The sequence below is a fragment of the Cuculus canorus genome, chromosome Z (assembly GCF_017976375.1).
Source record: "Cuculus canorus isolate bCucCan1 chromosome Z, bCucCan1.pri, whole genome shotgun sequence".
Classification (NCBI taxonomy): Eukaryota; Metazoa; Chordata; class Aves; order Cuculiformes; family Cuculidae; genus Cuculus; species Cuculus canorus.
Genome location: NC_071441.1, coordinates 52,704,344 through 52,727,949, shown reverse-complemented (window position 1 = coordinate 52,727,949; position 23,606 = coordinate 52,704,344). Strand labels below are relative to the sequence as shown.

The following is a 23,606-nucleotide window of genomic DNA, read 5'->3' as shown; positions in this document are numbered from 1 at the left end:
AATGTGCTTGAACAGATGTAAGAATTTAATCCTGTTTAAAAGCTGTACTAGCTTGCACACAGGAATTAATGAATACATTGTTCGTATGGTTGCTTAATTTTTGGAACCGATGGTGGTATAGCTGAACCTTTCTGCTGTACCTGACTTTTTAATGTTGTTTTCCATCCAAAAGATTTTTCCAAAAGTAATCAGGTCCACTACTGCAGAAAAGCAAATTATCTCCTTTGCACGTTTTTCTTCTTTCATGTTGTTTAAACTTCACCAAATGAATAAATAAAAATGCAAAACACTTGGGTTCATTTCTAGCTGCAAGTACTAAATATTTGGTAGTAATCCAAGCTTGTAGACTATATTTTGTAGTTCCTGAGACATAAAAGTTGAATAATGCTTTTGTAGGTCCAATGATAAATTAAGTTCTGGGGAAGAAAGTAAACAGTGTGATACAAAACCTTTGCATGAAGTGAGGGGAACCCACCGGAGCCCAAGGCCAAACCTAATGAGAGTTACTAGAAAAAAGCAGTATCCTGAAGAAGGTGAAAACAGAGAAGAGGACCATGCCAAGAGCAGAAATGCAGAAGAGTGTTTGGTGTTAGAAAAAACAGGTGTATCAATGGTAAGTGGTGAGTCAATTTATATCTCAATTCTTGTGGTTAAGTTCCTAGAATCATACATGGCACAGAAATCTAGCATATGGCTAGGAAAGGTTAATATGATTCTTTCGGTTTTTTAATTCACTGTTGGAAATTATTCTGAATAAACAGAATCTAGAAACACTCGTACCAATTAATTTCATGTCTGTTATTCATTGGACTGTGGAAATTAAGGCAGCTGTCTAACATCATGTCTTGCATGTCTAAAATCCTTGTAAGCATACTTACAAGCTGAAATGTACATGAACAAAGTTCAGTCCTTCTGCTTAAACTTACTCAACGAGCCTAACCTAACCCAGACTAGTTTCTTCTCTGTCTAAAGTTGTGATATCTGAATCAGGTTTATCTGGTGTTCTTTTATTTTCTGGATGGATGACTAAAATCTTTCCGTTAACATACTATTTTATCCAGGCATCCATAGCTCACAGAACTGTGCATGCTGATGCTTTTTTGTGTTCTGGGATATGTTTCTGCGTCTATGTGTTGAATAATATTTAAATGCTGCTTTTTAAAGCTATGGTAGTTTTTTCATCCTAGTTTGTTCCAAGGGCAGAAAAAAACGGTTTTTCCTTCCTTCAAACTGTTCTTCAAATTAATAGATAGTTTTAGAAAATGATTTATCGTTCTAGCTTCTAGCTCTTGATAAGTTGAGCATGGCTTTGGTCTATTAACCAGCAGCACCATCAGGAACTCAGGCATCGTAGATAATAAATTCTAATGACACTTCTGTTGTAGAGCCTGAAATTACAGAAAATGGGGGAAAATGTCGTTAGCTATCAGAGATGACAGCTGAGCATGTTTTCAAGAAACTCAAACTTGGTTCTTTAAATCTTTTGTCACCAAAAACAGTTAAAAATTTTTGGCACTTAATGTAGTAGTGATTGTCTTCTCTGTTCAGCAGGAATCTGTTAACATAGAGGAGGTTGCATCCCTCTCAGAGGCTACAAGAAAACACAATTTTACAGACTCTGTTGAAGAAACATCTTGTAAAAGAGTCAGGCAGGATAATAGGCTCCAATCTTCAGAGATACCATCAGAGAATGAGAGTCAAATAGAACAAGATGATGATTCTCAGCTTTCTACATCTCAAGAAAAAAATTCAGACAATCTCACAAGGTAAAACAACTAATTTTGGCTTGTCAGTTCAACTGACTGGTTTTGGTTTTTGTTTTTTAAAAATATAGTTATTAGTCATAGTTCTCCAGTGTTATGCGAGTGCATGCAGGATGTCTTTGCATACTGGTATCCTGTTGTCTCATACCCTACCTGCAATCTCATAAAATGAACACAGCCAGCACTCCCAGCAAGCCATCTGTTTGGTTGGTCTGCCAAACAAAGTTCCAGCCTTTACTTCAACAAGAATTCCTGATTTTGAAAGGCAAGGCTTTGAAGTACCCATATTGGGGGCATAGGGATTATGGGATTAACCTAAACAGAAACTCCGTGCTGGAAGTGTCCTTTGCTGCTATTTGTTTGACCTCCTCACCAGTTTAGCAAGGGGATGTTTTTTGAGGGAAGTTTGGAATTAAATTTGGTACCCAAGGTGGTTGTGCCCATCATTTTCAGGAGGGAAATAGTAAACAGCTTCTGTTGAAGAGATTGCTGTCTGAGAGACCGGAGGAGATAATTGTTATCATCTAACAGTTATAGTTTCTAGATATTAGTCTGATCAACTGAAATATCATCATCTGGTGCTCCTAGTATAGCTTTAGGAAAAGAGAACTGGAAATGCTCCCATGACATAGAAAGCATGTGACTTCCACATCCCTCAAAGTGAAAATGAATTCATACTTTTCCAAAGCAAAGAATTCTGTATTTTGTAAATATAGTTGTGCAGATTTTCAACACTCTGAAACTGCATAATACACCTTTACAGTCAGTACTTCGTGTATACATGAAGAAAGTAGGATTTTTGATTAAATGGTATCTGCATGCGTTTTTGTCACTATACATTAGGAAGTAAATAGATTGTATTGTTGATTGCCATGATCTGTGTTATTCATTGAGTTCGTTTTGATTTGTGGTACCTCTTTTTTTTTTTTTTAAAAATGTCTTGGATTTTGCTATTTTTTTAAACACACTTTCGTTCTGTACTTTAGAAGGCAGTCCAGAAGGTCATCAAAACAGTTAGTGCTACCAAAACATGTCTCGGGTCTAAGAACTGCTGCTTCTTCTGCCTCTGAGTGTGCGGCTGATGGCAGTGAGAGAGAGAATGAAAGGCAAGAAGTCAAACTGAATGTTACTAGAGGCACAAGTCTGAAAACTACACATATGAAGAAATCTGGGAAGGAGCACAGAAGTTCAGAGATAACCGTGGTAGTGCCCCAGGCTTCTCAAGAGGAAGAGGGGGAGGAGGAGGAAGCAGATGACTTTGAGCCTGATAATGAAAATGAATGCTTTGCACCAGAGGAAGTAAATGAAGGTCTAGCATTTGTTCCTATAGGTCTTCAATCTCCAAAACCTATTCCTGTTCGGACAGAAGAAACCATGGATGAGGTATCATGTAGCTAGGTTCTGGATATGTACTTCTAGTTTGAGTGTTTAAACAGCTTTTATTCTAATTGTGTCTCTGAGTACTTGAGGTTTATCCCAATTTAGTTTAATTCATTAAGAATGTCCTTGAGAGTAGCAGGGGTATTACTTAGCACATGTCACATGTACTTGGTTTTTAACAACATGTAGTATTACATCAGTTTAAGGTCCAGTTATGCTTAGAAACTGTGTTTGGGTCTGCAGGGGCTTACCAGTTTGTTTTTTGGGATTGAATGTCGGTACAGACTTCCATGATTACTACAGGTTTTGAAGCCTAAGATAGAACAAATGGAGAATTTCAATTTTATATTTGAATGTTAGGAAATGAGGGAATGAGGGAGATATATCTGTATGTGGTGTCCCCCTTGACAATAAACTTCTAACTGTGTGGTGGGCTGGCCCTGACCAGCAGCCAGGCATACACAGCTGCTTGCTCACTCCCCTTTCCCATGGGAAAAGGAGAAAACAGAAGGAAGCTAAGAAGACTTATGGAGTGAATTAAAGACAGTTCAGTAGGTGAAGCAAAAGCTGCATGTGAAAGGAAAGCTAAATGAGGAATTTGTTCACTACTTTCCATTGGCAGTCCACTTTCTGGAAAGTTGGGCCTCAGGCTGCTGAGAGTTACTCTGAAAGACAAATGTCATAACCACAAATGCCCTCTTCCTTGTCCTTTCCCTTGGCTTTTATTGCTGAACATGACATCATATCATACGGAATATGCCTTAGTTCAGCTTGGGTCATCTGTCCCAGCTGTGTGCCTTCCTGACCTGTTGCCAATCCCCAGCCTACTTGCTGGGCCAAAGAGTAAGAAAAACAGACCTTTAACATTGTGCAAGCACTGTTCAGCAACAGTAAATACAACTGGTTTTTTTTTCTTTAGCAGCATAACATAGTTTGGTGGAGTAATACACAACTAGAAACAAGGTCTTAGGCCATGTGATGCTGCCACTTAGATACAAGCAGCACTATCAGTTCTGCCTCTGAATCATGTAAGTGCTGCCTTCTCATGAGGCTGATCAGTGCTGACTGATGAGCATAGGTGGTTTATAAATTTTTATAATAATTTACATTTGACTGATCTTGTAGGTTATAAAATTTTGCATTTGACAGATCTTCTAGGGGAGCTGATTTAATATAGTTTTAAAAATTATTTTTACAGCTGGAAGTATTTGTGACTATACCGGATATGCAGGTGGCTACTGATGTTGGATGTCTCCCTTGCACATCTGTCCAGCCAGTGGTAGAGAGGGAGGAAAAAGTGAGCACTTCAACAGCTGTAAGAATATCATATTTTTGTTTGTTTCATTGCACACACAAAGTTATGTGTACAGCATCTGGTTGCCATGGCTGCTTTTCAGAGTGTAGCTTAGTAGACTCTCATATGTGCCACACAGATGTGAGGGACACAGCTATGGGAAACCTGTGTAAGTAAATAGTGTTAGCCTTTAAAATACCTTTTCAAAGCCAGGGTAGCCTTTTGGGCAGAGAATTTACCCATAAGCATTAAATGAAAATTGTGGACTCATTTTATGTAGAACTTTGATATTGTTTTTCTTTTTTGTTGAAGGAAGCAATCGAACATGAAAATCCAGAGGTGAACAAAGGTAGATATGGAACAATCTTGTTCATGTCTTTACCATTAACTTGCTACAATCTGTAGTTTTTCTTGCTGCAAGTTTGGAGGTTTATAGATCTTATAAAGAACCTGCTTATGAGATACTGGATGTTTTTATGTTTGGAGGGAGATTTAAACCATTTTCTTTCTTACTGTTCTCTATCAAGCAGGGGGACCAAGCATTGCAAGGTTCTGTTTTCCAGAGTCAGAATGTGCCTTTCATATATGCCATCTATCGTTTTCCCATACTTTTGCTAGTTTTACTGTGAGAAGAGTAAACTTTGCGAGTGTTCACTTGCAGCTTGCTTGATGTGTGACTGGGTGATACAGTGAGCAGATTGATAGCTTTGTCAACTCTGTCGTCTCTGACTTTAGTATCCTAAACAGATAAAATAGCACATGTGACAGACTGAGGTCACAGTCTCCCAGAAGCAAATATTCTTTACATATGAGATACGTTACAAATCCTTATGAATCTATTCAATTTTTAAAATAGCTTTCACTTCTAAATTTAAATACTTTCTCAGTACATCTTCCTAGGAAATTGAGTGGCTGCTGTCTTAGTTGAAGGACAGGAAACCTACTTTGTTCTTTCAATTTAGGCCAATTTCAGTTTACAATACATTTGGAGGATGGAACTGTTTTGTTGGATATGACCAATTAGCAATAAGCAAAGGGATGTATTCTGCAGAGACGTCATGAATTGAAGCTGGGATATGGATTAACACTTACATATTACAGATTTTTGTGATTAAACTGTTACCTCTTTCTTTTCCATTTGTGGTGGGCTGACCTTGGCAGGCTGTAAGATGCCCACCCAGCTGCTCTCCCACTCCTCCTTCTCAACAGGATGAGGGAAGAAAATAAAATTGAAATAAAATTAAAAAGCTCTTGGGTTGAGATAAAGACAAGGAGATCACTTACCAAGACAGACTTAACTTGGCCATAGGTTAAATTAGTTTTCCTGAAGTGAAATAGAGTGGGATAGTGAGAGACAAAGACAAAGCCTAAAACACTTGTCCCTCCTTGCCTTCCTAGGCTCAGCTTCACGCCTTGATTTCTCGCTTCTCTACCTCCTCTGCCCCAAGCAATGCAGGATGAGGAGTGCATGTTGCAATCAGTTCCTAACACATGATCTATGCTGCTGCTTCCTTACACTCTTACCCTTCTCCCATGTGGGGCCTTTTGTATGGGGAACAGCCTTTCAGGATATCTTTCCCACCACGGGCCTTCTACAGAGTGCCTTTGCCTCAGAGAATATCTGCCTGCACAGGTTGCAGGGGAATCTCTGCTTACATTCATGGAGAACCTCCTGCATCTCCTTTCCTACCAACCCTGGTGTTCGCAGGGCTGTTTCAGACTCTTTTTTCGTCTTGCTCTTCACTACTGTACAACGTTTTCCCCTTCCTTAAATATGTTTCCCAAAGGTGCCACTGTCTTGGCTCAGCTGTGTCCTGTGGTGGGTCAGTTGGAACCAGCTGTGTACAGGCCAGGCCGTTGGCTGCCAACACCTTGCCACCTGTACACAGTACATCATTAAAGGCAATAATGTTGCTGCTTTGTGGTTTTACAGTAGCTTGAATTTAGTGGGTGAGAATTGCTTCCTGTGTACAAGCATCTTGAGCTGTAAATGGCGACAATTTAAAAAATACGTACTTCGCTATATGGATGATAGTGTCAGTGCTTTTTGAATATGGATAAGTGGATTTGTGGTTGATATGCTTGTGACTTTTAACATATGTGAACGACTTTGCAGGAATTAATGATGGAAGCACAGAAGCTGCCATGACTTTACTTGCAATGGGTGATCCAATGTTCCAGTTAAAAACAAGCACTGAAGGTATGATCTGATTTATAAGACAAAGCCCATGCTTGTACTGTCTGGGCCCACCTAAGGAGGGATGGAGCAGTGGCTGCAAAGCTCTTCCACATGGTGCTTGTGTCGCAGGAAGTCAAGAGTATTTTATGCTTTTTTAGTCCTGCTGAATTGTAACACATAGTGAGATTAGGCAATGCAGGCTGGCTGGAAAAGTAAGACCATGTTACTGGATACTGCCAACTGCATCACTGTGCTAGAAGGATGTTTGAGACCTGTTTTAGGAAGGACGTTTGAATTAATCTGGTTACCTAAACTGGACAAAAATGGAATCAGGCTTAAATGACCATAACTGTTGGTGGTCTTTTCAGGCCTTTAGCCTAAAGCATAGCTTTTTCCACCTAACTAGCTACAACCTGGAATTACCTGGGCTTAATGTAGTGCTTTATACACTTTTATTTAGGATTTATTATCTGCTTTCATTGGTTGGATGTTGGTTGCTGCATTCTTACTATCAAAAGTGTGATCTTGGGACTGTATTTACCTGGGATTTGGATTTGCAGGTTTGGAGAATGCAGATTTTATTAAATCAGGCTTGAAGTTGAACATCTATATAATAGCTCTATATGCATGCCAAGTTTGAGTCTATTGAGTTATGCTTTGCTACTCTGTTTAGTGTTCTAAAGAGAATGGACACACATGTTACCCGCTCAAGATGGGTTGAACATGGCCAGTATCCTTGTAACCCACAATGACTCCAAACAAAATAGAACTCCTAATCAGTATTTACTTTCTTCAGACACTTCTACCAAGGAATCGGTCCCTTCTGAGGATGGAAACCACATTAACGTAGAGGATCAAAGCACTGGCACAAGAATAGATATTGAAGAATATTTTGAAGAAAATACTACAGATACCAGGTTAAATCACTACTTCATTTTTTTTAGTGAGGGAGATTCTTCTGACACTACTTGCTTTTGCTGGGTTCTTTCTGGCATTTTTATTGAGTTGCAAGCAGTATTGCATTAGCAAAGACTTTTCAGTGTATGTAACTTGGTATGTAATCTGGAAAACCCCTCTTGTCTCTCTCTTACAAGTTTTGTGAGGTGCTGGTATATAATTTTGGGATGTAGAACTTGTTCTTCACTTCTGAAGTTAAGTTTACCCTGGTGGGCGAGAAAAGAATATTTGAACTTCATTGGTGTGGATTACTGTTAATTACCAAGCTCATTTTCCTGAAGTACCTCACAGCTAATCAGGCCAAGACAAATTGCTTAATTGTCACTGCTGCTGTAGGACATAGATCAAAGATTCAGAGCGAAAGGATGTCAAGGTTCTGGTTGATCTTCTATCATTAGATTTCTTGATGTTTTGCTTTTTTTGTTCAAGCATTTGTCAAGGTTGGAACACCTTTTCAGAAAAAAATTGCTGGTGATCATGTTGTAATATTTGAAAGACTGTTAATTGCTTGAAAAAGCTATCAGCTCATACACCTCTGAAAAATTACAATCAAAGATATCTTAAGTTCAGTGGTTCTTTCATTATATTATTAAGCAGAATTTATTGGCATGTGAACAGTGTTAGATTTCTGATATTTTCATTTTTTTAAAATATTTCAGTTACTCTTTTCTTTTTTTCCTTCTGTAGGTAGGGAACATCCTAGTTTGCAGTACACCTGCCTGTTCCAATTCCAAGATCTTTATTGTTCTGCCAAGTAGTCTTCTGTCTCCTCTGCCAGCTGCAGCCTTTGTTTCAGCTCTTCATCTTCTCATCTACTCCATCTCATATTTTCTTCGCACAGTGTTGTTTTCTGGAAATACTAATTTCCTCTCACAACTGTCAAAAATCAAGAACTACATTGATGGCATTTTTCCTTTTTACTTGCAGTGATAGCTTTTTGCCTACAGTTGATCATGTGAGACTGACAAGAGACAGACTCCTGAAGACTGAGACAGACTTTGGAGTATTGGGGTCCAATGAAGACATAATTCAGAAGCCACTTAATACATATGTACTTGTGGAACAACTAGAGCAAGTTCATAGTGGTAAGCTTTTTTATTATCCTAGGGTTCTGACAATGGTTTCTTCTGATAGTCTCATCTCTTTATTAAACAAAACTAGGCGGCAAGTAGTTTTTGCTTTCTGTTCCTGTTCATAGATGATGCATCACCACTGTAACATAGGGCATCCATTTTCGGTATAGTTTTATACATAAGTATACCTTTCAGTATAAAAGCAAATTAAATCTGCATAGCTGTTTTTCTGTGCAGGTCTTAAATCACCTAGAAAGCCCTTAAATTACTGGGCTGCCAATTATAGAAATATATTACAATACAGTGTACTTTTTTTCTGTTATTACTATCTTCTTCTGTTAAAATGAGAAGGGGAGATACACAGAATTGCTTTGGTAGTCTTAAAGCAGTTACAAAAAGGTCTTCAAACTCTAAGTTACCTTCGTATCACTGGTAAAATGTACAACATACCAAAGGCAAGAAGAGATTTGTGTATATGTTTCATTTATGTAAGATGTGTACATATACAGCAAAATTGTTAATAATTTTAAAGTATGTTTATATATACACGCATCTATATATGTATACATTTTAATGTACAAAAGCTTATGTGTAGAAATTATATATTTATATACACACACGTGCACACACACTCAAAATTATTTTACTTTTTATGCTTATGTATCTTAGAATCTGCCAACATGAGGGGTAATGCAGAAATGCAGAAGGTGGAACTAGAACCAGCTGCAGGTGATTCTTCAGTTCTGCATGATTTTGCAACTAGAAGTATCGAACTTGCCAAGCAAGCAGACAAAATGAAGAGGTAGGAAGAATTACCAGTTAATATTGACTTCAGGAGTAAAGTTCTCTTATAATATGCAGTTTAAGTTCCCACATAGCATGCATCTGTGATGGTAACTGTGCTTACAGATATTATGTGTTGTTTATACATGTATACAGTTTAGACTTTTATCTTGAAGGATTTTGTCTTGTGTGTTGTCCTACAGCTTTTGGAGGTAAAACAAACCAAGCAAAAGAGCAAACTAAGTTTGCCGTTTCAGAACTTAGTAATCACCATGCTGCTTAATTGTCTCCCATGTAACTGTGTCTGAAAGGACATGTTAAGGAGTTGATCAGTTTAGAAATGTTAACAAGCTTGTAAGTCTTCCTTCTTGGTCATGCTTTTAGTAGTAGGGTCCTAAGTAGCAGTGTTAGGAAGGTTTTTTCCCATAATACTTTATGTAGACTTGTTCAAAGATTACGCATGTTTAGTAAAACAGTGTAGGCTTTAAACAGGTGTCCCATTGTTCTCTAACTGCATAAGCTTCATAGTGAATAAATAATTTTACAGAATTTACCCTATGCACTAGTTATCTTCCATTGTTTTCAAATTAACTAGATATACACCCTACAGAACAGAAAAAGATACGAGAGATGCTTCTGGAAATGCTGGAGATATAAGACCTGTAACTGTATCACCAAAACCTGATAAATCTTGCATTGAACTAGAGGATTATCTAAATCAGAGTTCTGTGGATGGACTTCCTGAGCAAAATCCTTGTGCTCCAGAGCACAATATATGCACAATCAACTTTACTCAGGTAAAGACTTAATTTAATTACAGTCTAGAAGTGCTCAGTTTCTGAAATTCTGTAAAGGAACAGGTTTTCAGGGCAAATGGATTCACCCATTTTGAAGACTTGGTACTTGAGCTGGTGTGTGAAAATTTTTTTTTTTTTTTTTGGAAGAGCATAACCAAACTTGAACTTCCAGACAAACTTAATTTTGGTAAGCCTCACAGCTTATACTGAGAGGAATACATTAGCAAATTTTTGAGCAAGTTAGAGTTTTGATGGAAGACATTACCTACAACTCATGTATTTATTTAGTCTGATGTCTTACTGTTGTATTTGTTTAAATTAAAATTAATAGTCAAATGTTACTGCTGGACACAGCATTTTATTGCAGCGTTCATTTGCTTTATTTAAAACAAGCTCCAACATTGCAATGCTCTTTCCCATTTCAAAACCTGACTATATGTTCTATGTGTATATTATCATGGACAAACTGTATGCCTTTCATATCTGTTTCTTTGCAGTGGTTTGTGTATCCCTATTGTAGTATAGATAAGTACATTATTTATTCATGAGAGAAAGGTTCACGCTCAGTTCCCTCAGGTTTTCAAGTGTTGCCCAAGATTAATGTACATGCAGTTACAGTGGAAGAGTTGATAAGTGGTAGCTTGTTTCCCCAGAGCAACCTGTTGGTGTGTCAAGGCTGATCTCATATTAGAACAACAAAAAAATGTTTCGGCTCTCAGGGCTGGCAGAGAGTGCAAGAAGAGGAGACTTGTAGTGGGATATTTTTGGTTTTAGCAAAGGTACATGCTGTAAAAGGGAAGGGATAGACGAGTTGCAGAGTGCTTTTCCTTGACACTCAATGTGCTTGTAATGGTTGGGGAATTCAGGTTCTTAGTGCAACTGAGCAATATATTGTGTGAGTCATCTCTGATAGAGTTGTACCATTGGAAGTATAAATTTATTTTGACAAACCATCAATACAGACAGTGAGCTGCATGTACATTTTATATTGCCCAAATGTATCTTGTCCTTGTCAGGCTAATATCCTTCAGCCTAGGAGGCAGAAGTAAAATCTGACAAAATGCAATTATGATGTTATCATTAGATTTTTTGGCTCTTCGGCATTTGACATGTTTTGTTTTTTTCCTGTTTTCTAGAGTTATTTCTCAGGTTTATTAACTTGTTTTATTTCAAATAAATTATTTCTAGGAGGAAGGTTGTGCTCAGGATTCTCAACAACAGTGTGTAAGCAGCACAGAAGAGCTTTCAGGTATAATGTGCTAATATTCTAAGTTAGCAAAAGCCTGCAGTTGTGTATCTTGCCATTATGCAAAAATGAGTTTAAAAAAAAAAAGTGTTTTCATTGAAATGATTCATCAGTCTAGTTCATTAACAAAAATAATGACCCACAGCACAGTGTCATTCCCTTCCCTAATGTCTTACCATTTCATTTCATTAACACAAACTGGACTTGGAAACTTTTTGAATGGCACTCTATTAAGTTTAAAAATCAGTGGAAAGGAAACTTCTTGCTCTTTCCTCCCTGCTGTGAGCTCCTGCTGCATACCTTGTGCTAGGTTTAGCACTTGTTAGAGCTCTTTATGAGCCTCTGACTCACTTGCCCATCAAAAATTGAGTCTGGCAGAGAGAGACAACGTGTAGTTTTCCACTGTCTTAGTGAGCTGTAGTAGCTCACGAAGCTGTTGAGTGAATGCAAGTGTCAGAGTTGTGTGAGCAGGAGGGCTGCACTCTCCTACGCTGTAGAGCAGGGTAGAAAGGAAAAGAAGGAAAAGGAAGAAGACAAGACTTCCCTCTTTAGCAGTAGTGAGTCAGCAGATTAATTGCTACCTAAGTATACATGATGAAAGGTATGAAGGTGGCTGCTATTCCCTAAAACAAATTGAAATGGAGCTAGTTTGGAACAAGTACTTGCCTAAGGTACGAGAAAATCACTGTATCAGAAGCCCAGAATACTTGCTTTGCATGGAAACTGCAGTCCAATGTTGTAACTCCTGTGCATGTGCAAAAGATAGGGCAAATACTCCTTCTTCTTAAACATCTGTTATGCTGTGTTATTGCAGGAGTCTTGCAATGCTTTACAGAGCATCTTAAATCATCTTTAATTACATGAAGAACCAAAGCGAGTTGAGCTTGGAATAACAGCAGCTTTGCATGATTAAGAATGAAAGCTGTTTTAAGTAATGGAGCAGCACTGTTGTTTTCTATCTTTTGAGAACTTCACAAGTGTTCTCTCCTTAAAGTCATTCTAACAGATGACAGTTGGCAGTTATTTGTTACTGTCCATCTGTTGACTAAATTATTTATATTTTTAATATATTAAATTCAACATCATGCTTATCAGATCCTCTTCTACAAGTCTGCAGCTAGGAGAAAAATCCTTGTGTTTGCCATTGAAGCAGCAGACTCCTGACATTTAGAGAAATAGCTCTTCATAATTGACAGATGCAATTAAAGACAGAGTGTCATTTAATCACTGTTACACAAGTTTAATTAAACTGCAAATTGTTCTTTAATGCTAGAACACCCATTTTAAAAGCTCCATCCCTACTAGGTATTTTTTATATTCTTCATTCTGAATAGTAATCAGGAATTCACTGCAATGAATAGGCTCCAGGGGGTGACAATGCCCGTCTCAACTAAGAAGAAAGGAAGTGCAATGTCTCAAGGATATACTCAGTGCCTTTTCACTGGAGAAATGAGTGCCTAGAATTTAATCACTTCAGGTAGGGAGGGTATGAAGAGAACATGTAATTTCAAACTTGATTAATAGATTTTTATGTCCCTTTTTCCCTTGAAAAAATTGTAGTAATGAACAACTATCATGGATGCCCAGAGGAGGAACAGACATTCATTTTAACATTGGTAGAAATTCCAACTGAATCAAAAGAGTTTGATCCATCTGCTTTGCTGGAAGAAATCTCAGAACCATTACTACCAGCCCCAATACTCATCAGTCCATTAAATGGAAGTGAAACAACTGTAACTGAAGTGGAGAGGTAGATGCTTTGTTTTGGTGAAACAGTTTTTGTGAAGCTTGATTGTTCCCTGAATGTGCATGACAGATCAAAATTTCTCAAATGAAATGCAAGAGGAAATAATTCTGGCAGACTTGTTGGAGAATTAAGAAAGTGAAAAGGGCTCTAATGAGATTTCAGAAAGATCTCATCAGTGTTTAAAAGTTAGTCTTTTATTAAGGTTGACACCAAAGTCCCAGCTAACGTCTGATTTATCCTTTATAGCAAATATTCCTTTTTAGTAGAGGTCATATGTCCAGCCTCAGTCTCTTCTGCCAAGGAGACTTAGAATGAAAAGCAGTTGAAATTAAAAATCTAAGAATGCTTGCATTTCTGTATTACTGTAACAGTTTTGTGAAGCAGCCTTTTAATGATTCCAGCTTTTTAGTGTGGATGGTCTTCTGGAGAATGTGCTAAACAGTGGACATAAATTCATATATCATTCTTTTCAGTTTGTGCTGTGTTCAAAAGGCAGAAAAGGCTGAAAAAGCAAACAAATTAATTAGTCAACAGAATAGTAGCTGTTTTGCAGTACTATGATATAAAGAGTTTGAGTTTCTTTTACAAGGAGTACTCCTCAAAGCAATGTAACAAAATTGTTGTGTCAGCATTACAGTTGAACTAAATCTCTATATCAGTTTAGGAGGAGAAAAAAACAACTTCAAAGGAAAAAGTGTTTCAAAGTTATAGCAAAACCTGTTACTATAGTAATATAAGCACAGAAATCATTAGAGGTGTGATGCAATTTCACATCATTATGGAGGACCTTGCCTTGAACATCGTTTGTTAATGTCATTCCCTTAGTTATTGAAAGGATAGGTATTTCAGTCTTTTCATTTTGGCTACCCAATGCAAGAATTTTAACTCTGTGGATCTATTGAATTGCTGACAGGCAGAGTTAAGGTACATTTACTGTCTCGTTGTTCCATTACTGCTGTTTCCCTAGATGTTTTGCTGTCTGAGAAGGTGTGGGGATGAAGATTTAACTGTGTATATAAGTCATACCGTATTTTGGGATTCTAGAGTAATCAGTTGTCATATTTTTACATTTTATGAAACTGTTAATTGGAGTTCAAATAGAACAGATTCTAATGTAACTACATTCAATTATGGCTAGAAAAAACTTCATTCTGTAACTCAAGATAGTGCAGCAAAATTTTTCTTGGTACTAAATAATACATTTGAGGTTACTGTTGACACTAAGCAAGAAAATCACCGTAGATCCATGTGTAATGTCTATATACAAATGTTATACAAGGCAAATTTTGGCTCATGTTCACAATAATGACTTTTTATATGTAAACAGCATTGGATCCTTCACAACTGCAGCTGATGAATTTTCAGCATCTTTAAACTGTAGTATGGAAATGAAACAACTACAGAGTGTATCAGTAGAGCCCATTCTAGATTTGCAGACAGCTCAAAAAAGGCCAGCTGCTAAGCTTGAAAAGAATGATTTTCCTCCTGCTAAGAAAACAATGTCTACTGTTGTACTGGAAGGTGACTTGGAACCCAGTTATCAGGTGAGATGGTAATTTAGTGAGTCCTTATGCATAGTGTAGGTGCGTAACATGTAATATAGTATTTTAATTATGTTTATAACCATATCACTTGCTTAAAAACGTCCTACTGCCCGTGTAACTTTAAAGGAAACCCAACATCCATAGATCACTTTTTCCTTTGAGCTTTACATCAGCTTTTGAGTCAGTATTATTGTTTTTCAGAATCTGTAGGCTCTTGGTTGTCTTGGTTTCTGTTTTTTTATTGGGCTTAGCTTATTAGTAAGCAGTGGTACGGTCTTATTTGGTTCTTGCACCACAGCCTTTCCAGCAATGACATTGCAGGAAGGGAAACTCTGGATGTGTATTGGATGACTGGCAAACTGTCCAGGTTAACTACACAATGTTATAATTCCTCATAGTGTCTGTTACATTACAAAGTTGTTAGAGATGTTCCTACCATTTTTTTAAAATAGTGGGTATTAGTTTAAAAGAAGCTGCAAATAAAAACTGGGCAACATGCTTCCAGCTCCCCTCTGTGCTTTTAGACTATAACCAAGCTTCTGGCTGTGACTACTATTAATTTTTGTGAGTAGGCTAAGATTGTGTAGTGTGTCTGAGTGAAAGAACAGGTGATAATTCCCTGCATGATTCAGAGAGCTTTTCTAGGAAGGACTGGATAACAATCCTCTTCCTTCTTTGACATGTCATCTTAACATCTTTATCCTGAGTCATTTGTCATAAGAACCACCTTGAAAAGCCTGCTTGGGAAATGAGTTAAGTAGTAAATGATACTGTACAGAAGATGTAGTCTGCTGTATCACTCCTGTTCTTAGAGCTGTACACACATGATATAACTTTATCAACTACCATTGTCTGGTCTGTATTGAGAGACAGAGAAATAACTTATTTTTTTCTTTTTAAATACAGGGTTATTCAATTAAATCCACAAACGCTCCAATGATAGCTTTTGGTAGGTAAACTTAGAAAACAAAGTATAATTAATGTAAATGCATAAAACATCACAGATTATTTAGGACAACAACTAGTACTAATCTTGTCTGAGGCTATCTAACATAAAAGTAGAAACAAATTTTCACAGTAATACCCTAATGCCACCATTCTGTGCTCTCTGCTATAAAATAGATGGATTGGATTACATAACTCGCTGCTAATTTAATAATGGTTCTAAAAACATAGCTGTAGCTAGTCTATTTGTTAGATTTGGGAGAGGGTTTTTGACTAAATATGGTATCTTAGCTTAAGCGAATATTTCCACCTGTTGGAGAGCGCTAATAACTAAAGATATTTTATCCATACTATGCCAAGATAATTTTTCTATGTTGTTTTGTATTTGTCTTTAAAAAAATATATGTAATTGTTTGAAAGCTTAATCTGCCTCTGAAGAGCCAGAGGGAAAGCAGAATTGCTGACAATGCAGTCTTCAGTGATCTGAGACTGAAGGGTTTAAGAAGTAGTTCTTGACCCTGAAAAAAATTTTAAAGGGAAATTGTGGAACCTTAAATATAGATGACTTGACTAAGTTCTATGGTGTGCTGTAAAGGGGTGTGTATGTGCTATAAATTCACACTTCTACTAGCTTTTCACCATAACTTCTGTAAGATCTTACAGACTTTAAAAGTAGACAGTGAACTTTTATTTCTTAGCAGTGACATAAAAAAATAAAATGACAAAAAAATGGACAAAAAATCAGCCCTTCTTTTGTACTGGTGCAAGCCATCTAAGCACCACAGGTGTCTTAGGGCTGTTGTGTTATCACTGAAGTTAAGTAACTGGAGACTCTCAACACCTCTTATAGGGAATCCTTTTGAAAACACAGAGGCTTCAGCAAAGGAAGATGTACTTACCTCTGTGTTGATTCCTGAGTCGGTGTCACCACCGGCTCAGAAAAGCCAGCTTGAGACTTCAGAAAACTCAGGGGAAGCACCAACTGAGAATTCAGCATCTAAGCAAGAAGAGGAGATAATATCTAGATTAACTCCTAACAGAAAAGCAGAAATAAGTGGACAAGGAAAGCAAGGGGACGTTCATGAATCTGGACAGTTGGAACACACTGGAAGCCTAGCATCTTCTTCAAAAACTCCATTACTCAGGTATTTATGCAATAATGTTTTGTCAGCCTTTTCTGTTCAAAAAAAAAAAAAAAAAGACTTTTTTTCCATATTGAGGCTTTTATATCCTTTTTCCACTTGGTATTTCAAGACAGGCAGTACTGTTGTTTCTGACCTAAATGGCTTAAGACTTATAGTACGTATTCTCTTCAGCAAATTAGATAGAAACAAACTGTGTGCTTTGAAATTTGAATTATTTTATTGGTTAAATGAGCCAATTGACCAAGGGACACTACTGACGTATGGTATGTCTACTTAGACACTGACAGATGTGACATCTGTTGGCTATGAGACAGATTTGAGATAATTGTTGTTTTCCTTAGCTCAGTCTAATGTTGTGATGTATACACCCATTCACTTGTTTTGATTTTTGTCCGTCTGCTAATAAGATTTGTTACTGGTGTAGCAACCAGCACACTGGATTTTTAGAACTAACAGTATGTGTCATTTTCCGAAAGGAGTTTCAACCTCAGAAAGCTCAGAGGATATTCCTCTATCCATCTGACTGTGTTTAAGTATTTGTGCTACTGCTCTCTTTTGCTTTTGCACTCACTGGTTTTGATTTTGGTCCTCTACCAGTCTCTCCTGATCCTGTCATTCACTCTTTCATTGTGCTTGTGTGAGTACCAAAACTGGTGTTTGTACCTGGGACATCCACAGCAATTGGGTAGGGATGCATTAACATCCAGGTCCTTGCCCCGAAGTTTACTCTGAGTTGTAGACTCTTAGCAACATGAGCAGCAGATACTTTCTGTACCTCCCTAATCGCTGTGAATTCTGTAATTTTGCTGGTAACAGGTATGATGCCGTTAACAGGCTGAAACCCTGCAACAAGTAGTCTTCTTTCTGGTGTTTAAGACTGTCTGCTGTAGGTTCCATCCTTTGGAATCAGGTTTCTTTTTCTGTTGATTACATGAAGGATGCTCTCTTCAGTTTGTTCTTTAGGAGTATGTCTCCATTTCTCTTGGAAGCTTTCTAAAGATCTGGTAGCTTGTTACAAACTCTAATTTAGCAGCAAATTTTAGGTTCCTGTTCTCAGGGTTGAAGATAGTGGAGAGTCTCTGTAACTCTCAAAAAAATTTTGTGCCAGAATATTCAGTAATACAGAAGCCTTTCTCACAATGACTTTTTTTGGGGTTTTTTTTCTTAGAATTTTCATGGATCTTGGAAGTGTGTATTTTGTTTCCTGTGTAATGAGTTGGACTCCTGTAATACTATTTACATCTTACTTTTATGGAACAATCCTATGACATCCTGACTGTATTTGTTTTGAATAGGAGTGGACGAAAACCACTGGGATTTTTGTCTTTAATTTGCAAAAAAAAATAGTTCTGAATCTGCAGAAGATACCAGAGGGAACAGAGGAAAGATCCAGAAACCTCGGATTGTGGCTCCAAAGCGAATTGTGAAAAAAAGCACCCCATCCACTAAGGATGATAGGGAATCTTGTTCCCCTCCCTCTACAAGCACATCATCATCTGCGAAATATGAGAATACAGTTGCTCATGCTGCAGTTAGGGTATGTGTTTACTTTTGAGTTTTTGAGATATGAACAGTGAATTAGCTGCTTCAGGGTAGATGGGTATGTAGAGTTCATGTTTTGAGAGGCATTTGCTCCAGTGAATAAATCCTGATTTGTGCATGTTGAGGAAACTTATAAGGGAACTAAGTTGTTTTCTTTTCTCTGCACATTGTCTTCTTGTTTCCCATTTTCATTAAATTGAAGGTTCTGTCTAAATTTCCTATGTTTACTGGAAGCTCAAGGGCATATATATGTAGACATATACAGATAGACACACATGGATTAAGACTGTTAAGAGCATCCTCTTCTTTCTCTGTTAGGTTCCGAGTAATGAGCCATCTAAGAAGCCACCCCCTTGTGCTAAAGATCAAGAAAAGGATGAAGAGCCAACCAGAGTCTCTGAGTATTTTTTCAGTGACATCTTTATGGAAGTGGATGATCCAGAATAGCAAATTTGCTTTATAAAAACCTGACATCTGAGGCTATAATGCAGCAGAAAAAGACTATTTGTTTGAAAGTCCTGGTTTGTTCTGATGTTCATTACGCCATACTTACTGTCAGCCAAGCTGTCCATAAAGACGAAATGGATTCCCTCTGAAGCCATTGGGATACTTTTAAAATGTTGACATAATCTAAACCACTACATTGATGTCGTTGGATCAGACAAGTGGCTGCTGGCTTATAGTTTCACTTGTTTAGATCACAGAATCACCAGGTTGGAAAGGACCCACTGGATCATCAAGCCCAACCATTCCAAACACTCCCTAAACCATGTCCCTAAGCACTTCATCCACCCTTTCCTTAAACACCTCCAGGGAAGGCGACTCGACCACCTCCCTGGGCAGCCTGTTCCAGTGCCCAATGACTCTTTCTGTGAAGAATTTTTTTCTGATATCCAACCTGAACCTCCCCTGGCGGAGCTTCAGGCCATTCCCTCTTGTCCTGTCCCCTGTCACTTGGGAGAAGAGGCCAGCTCCCTCCCCTCCACAACCTCCTTTCAGGTAGTTGTAGTGAGTAATTAGGTCTCCCCTCAGCCTCCTCTTCTTCAGTCTAAACAACTCCAGCTCTCTCAGCCGCTCCTCGTAAGACTTGTTCTCCAGCCCCTTCACCAGCTTCGTTGCTCTTCTCTGGACACGCTCCAGAGCCTCAACATCCTTCTTGTGGTGAGGGGTCCAGAACTGAACACAGTATTCGAGGTGCGGTCTCACCAGTGCCGAGTACAGAGGGAGAATAACCTCCCTGGACCTGCTGGTGACCCCATTTCTGATACAAGCCAAGATTCCATTGGCCACCTGGGCACACTGCTGGCTCATGTTCAGTCAGCTGTCAACCAGCACCCCCAGGTCTTTCTCTTCCATGCAGCTCTCCAGCCACTCTTCCCCCAGTCTGTAGCACTGCATAGGGTTGTTGTGCCCCAAGTGCAGGACCCAGCATTTGGCCTTGTTAAACCTCATGCCATTGGTCTCGGCCCAGCGGTCCAGCCTGTTCAGATCCCTTTGCAGTGCCTCCCTACCCCCCAGCAGATCCACACTTCCTCCCAGCTTAGTGTCATCTGCAAACTTGCTAAGGGTGCACTCAATGCCTTCATCCAGGTCATTGATAAAGACATTGAACAGAGCTGGACCCAGTACTGAGCCCTGGGGAACCCCACCTGTAACTGGCCTCCAGCTGGAGTTAACTCCATTGACCACCACTCTCTGGGCCCGGCCATCCAACCAGTATTCAACCCAGGAGAGTGTGTGCCTGTCCAGGCCAGAGGCTGACAGTTTCTGAAGCAGAATGCTGTGAGAAACTGTGTCAAAGGCTTTACTGAAGTCCAAGAAGACTACATCCACAGCCTTTCCCCCATCCAGTAGTCGAGTAATTTTGTCATAGAAGGTGATCAGGTTAGTTTGGCAAGATCTGCCCTTTGTAAACCCATGTTGACTGGGCCTGATCACCCGGTTCTCTTACATGTGCTTCATGATAGCACTCAAGATTACCCGTTCCATGACTTTCCCCGGCACCGAGGTGAGACTGACAGGCCTGTAGTTCCCTTCTTGTAGATGGGCACAACATTAGCCAGCCTCCAGTCTAGTGGAACTTCCCCAGTCAGCCAGGACCTCTGGAAGATGATGGAAGGGGGTTTGGAAAGGACATCCGCCAGCTCCTTTAATACTCTTGGGTGGATCTCATCCGGCCCCATAGACTTGTGGGCGTCTAGCTGGGCAAGCAAGTCTCTAACCACCTCCTCTTGGATCACGGGAGCCTCATTCTGCTCCTCTAACTCTTGGGTTTGTAAACAGAAGGAACAACTTTCTTTGCTATTAAAGACTGAGGCGAAGAAGGCATTAAGTACCTCAGCCTTATCCCCTATCACTGTTGTTCCTTCTGCCTCCAATAGGGACTGGATATTCTCCCTCGTCCTCCTTTTCCTGTTAATGTATTTGTAGAAAGACTTTTTGTTGTCTTTCACAGACTTAGCCAATTTGATTTCTAGTTGGGCCTTGGCCCTCCTGATTTTTTCCCTGCACGATCTCACTTCCTCCCTGTAGTCCACCCAAGATGCCTGTCCTTTCCTCCAAAGCACATAGAGCTTCTTCTTATTATTGACACATCTTGAGATCTCCCTGCTCCACCAAGCTGGCTTTTCCCCCTGCCGGCTCCTTTTCTGGAACACAGGGATGGCCTGCTCTTGAGCTGCTAGGATTTCATTTTTCAAGAGCGCCCAACCCTCGTGGGCTCCCTTGCCCTGAAGGACTGTTTCCCATGGGACTTTGCTAACCAACCTTCTGAACAGGCCAAAGTCTGCCCTCTGGAAGTTTAATGTGATAGTTTTGTTAGTCCCCTTCTTTATCCCACCTAGAACTGAAAACCCTATCATCTCATGATCGTGTAGTCCCAGGCGTCCTCCAACCGTCAGATCCCCAACAAGACCTTCTCTGTTCGCAAACAGCAGGTCTAGGAAGGCACCCTCCCTTGTTGGTTCACTAACCAGTTGTGCGAGGAAGTTGTGATGAGAATGGGTGCATGACTATTTCCAGAAAAGTGCAATGAAAAAATGCTTAATTTTCTGACAAGTCTCTTTGAATTTTAATGCTAAAGCTTGTGGTACTGGTTATACAAGTTCTTTACTTCTTTTTGTGAAGTATGTTATGTTAGTAAGGTACAGTAAGGATGAACCTAGATCACGATGCAAATACTGGAAGATAGTGTAGTAAATACAAAGATGTGTTCAGCACTGCAGGTATTTTTATTAGCATTTCCAAATTATGTATTTTTGTAAGAGTTTTTAATGACATAAATTAAAAGATCCTAACTTGAAAAGCCAGATGGGTTTAATTCTTTAAAAATGTACTGAGGACAACCAGAAAAATACAGTTTACTAAAAGATGCTACACAATGTCTGTCTTTGCAACTGTCCTTTTGGATTGGGAGGAAGAGGTTAATATTTCCTAGTATGAGTGCTAACTTCCTCCTAAATTTGAAAACAAGGGGATAGATACCATTTCTTTTCTTTGGTTTTACATATAGGTGTTTGTATCTCTACTGACTTCCTTAGTTTCCCTTGTGCAAAGTAGGACAAAGATAGCATTTAAACCATGACCAATGTGATTGCTTTGGGGATTTGCTGCTTTGAAGCAGTTGAATTTGAATGATATTTCTCATGTTGCATGTCTACTTGTACTGTGATTCACTATAAAATGCTGGTGTATCTTTAGATGTTTGTCTAATTTTTTTACTTACCTTGTCAAAAAGATTGTCTCGATGAATTAACAAGGTCCATGCAGTCCTAATGTCAGGACGTCACTGAAAGATGCAGTATTTATTTTGAAACTCCTTATTACACAAAAATGACTGTGCAGTTTGTGTAAATTTTTGTCCTGTTAATACCAGTAGGTACTTGTGTAAAACATAGATTTAGTATCAAGTGAAACTGATGTTTAAATGGTATTGTTATGCTCTCAAGAAGCCTATCTTCAGCTTTGGACTGGATAATCATTTACTGGCAAATATTTTCATATAAATATCTATTTAATCTTGATGAAGCTTGAGAACGTTTGCCTTTTTAGAAGTTATTGGCAAGACTTCTCAAGGAGCCTTTAAAATTTTGTGAATGAGGAAAATACGCAGAAAAGATGCTGTTACTGCAAATTGCTGTGTTATCAGGCTTCTGTCCATCAGCTGTGGCAAGCAGCAGTATCCTCTTGAGATGACAAAAAGGGACCAACAGTCCCAATGTAAATAACTTATTCAAAAGCATAGTGCCAACCTCCACCCAAAAAACCCCACGACCACAGACGGTTTCTGTTCAGACAAATTTAGGCAGTATGCTTTGCCTAATCCATTTAACTTGAAATGTTTAACTAAATATTGTCTTACTGTAAACACAATGAAATAGATTAACCTATACATAAATGTCCATGTATTGTATATTTTGTAGATATTATTTTATATATGCAAGTGTTTAGCTCCTGATACATGTGGCATGTTTAAATTACTTATACTGATAGAGTAAAATAGATTTGTGGGGAGTGGCTATAAAATAATTGCCCTCAGTACTTTCTGAGGTGTAAACCATTCTGTGTTTAGTTGCATACATTTTAGTTTGCATTCATATTAAAAGGAAAAAAACCCAACTATTTCATTACTAAGATTTAAGGTGCCTTATCTACCTTGTTAATCGGGGTTACACTTTTTTTTCCCCTGCAGTAAAATACATGCACTTTGTTAGAGAATTTTAATTTGAACAGAGATAAGACAACTTTGTGTTCTCTTTTCTGTATAAGCATTATAATGGTGAAGGATATAAGTTCAGTGAAATCCCAATGGCTGTTAGTTTAGCATTTTTACAAAGATGTGGCAATGACTGATTTGCTTTGTCTGGCACCCTGTATCATTGCAAACAAGCTTTCTGTTTCAAAAAAAGAGTAGTCATCTTCTGTATGTAAATTATATGAATAAATTATTTTTTATTACCTGTGTTTCTGTTTCTTGGAATGTCGTTTGTGGTTTCTAAATGCTCAGAGGCATAGTATGTTAGTGAAAGTGTGGGCTCAATGCGTAGCCGAAGTCCCGGCTGCCCCACTGGGGTGCATGCAGGTCTGCTTGTTAGGCGTGTCCAGCTGAGAGCACAGAAGCAAGAGCTTTGCTGTGTTTAGTGGGGTTCGGTTTTGTTGTAGAATAGAGTTTAATCTACCCGTTATCTGAGGTCCCGGCATTCTCTCGTTGTA

At 38.6% G+C, this 23,606-nt stretch overlaps 1 protein-coding gene across 1 annotated transcript in view; it reads left to right on the top strand.

The window, feature by feature from the left end:
- Window positions 1–18,849, top strand: part of BDP1 (B double prime 1, subunit of RNA polymerase III transcription initiation factor IIIB) — a 49,073-nt gene extending 30,224 nt beyond the window's left edge. Inside the window, 18 exon segments of the mRNA XM_054054263.1 lie at window positions 397–613; window positions 1,549–1,766; window positions 2,750–3,146; window positions 4,342–4,458; window positions 4,750–4,786; window positions 6,554–6,637; window positions 7,413–7,533; window positions 8,501–8,658; window positions 9,316–9,448; window positions 10,040–10,226; window positions 11,415–11,475; window positions 13,033–13,222; window positions 14,547–14,763; window positions 15,670–15,712; window positions 16,559–16,853; window positions 18,149–18,188; window positions 18,190–18,390; window positions 18,714–18,849. Of these exon segments, the coding sequence (XP_053910238.1) occupies window positions 397–613; window positions 1,549–1,766; window positions 2,750–3,146; window positions 4,342–4,458; window positions 4,750–4,786; window positions 6,554–6,637; window positions 7,413–7,533; window positions 8,501–8,658; window positions 9,316–9,448; window positions 10,040–10,226; window positions 11,415–11,475; window positions 13,033–13,222; window positions 14,547–14,763; window positions 15,670–15,712; window positions 16,559–16,853; window positions 18,149–18,188; window positions 18,190–18,390; window positions 18,714–18,842 (2,845 nt within the window). The 3' untranslated portion in view covers window positions 18,843–18,849.
- Window positions 18,850–23,606: the final 4,757 nt, after the last annotated feature.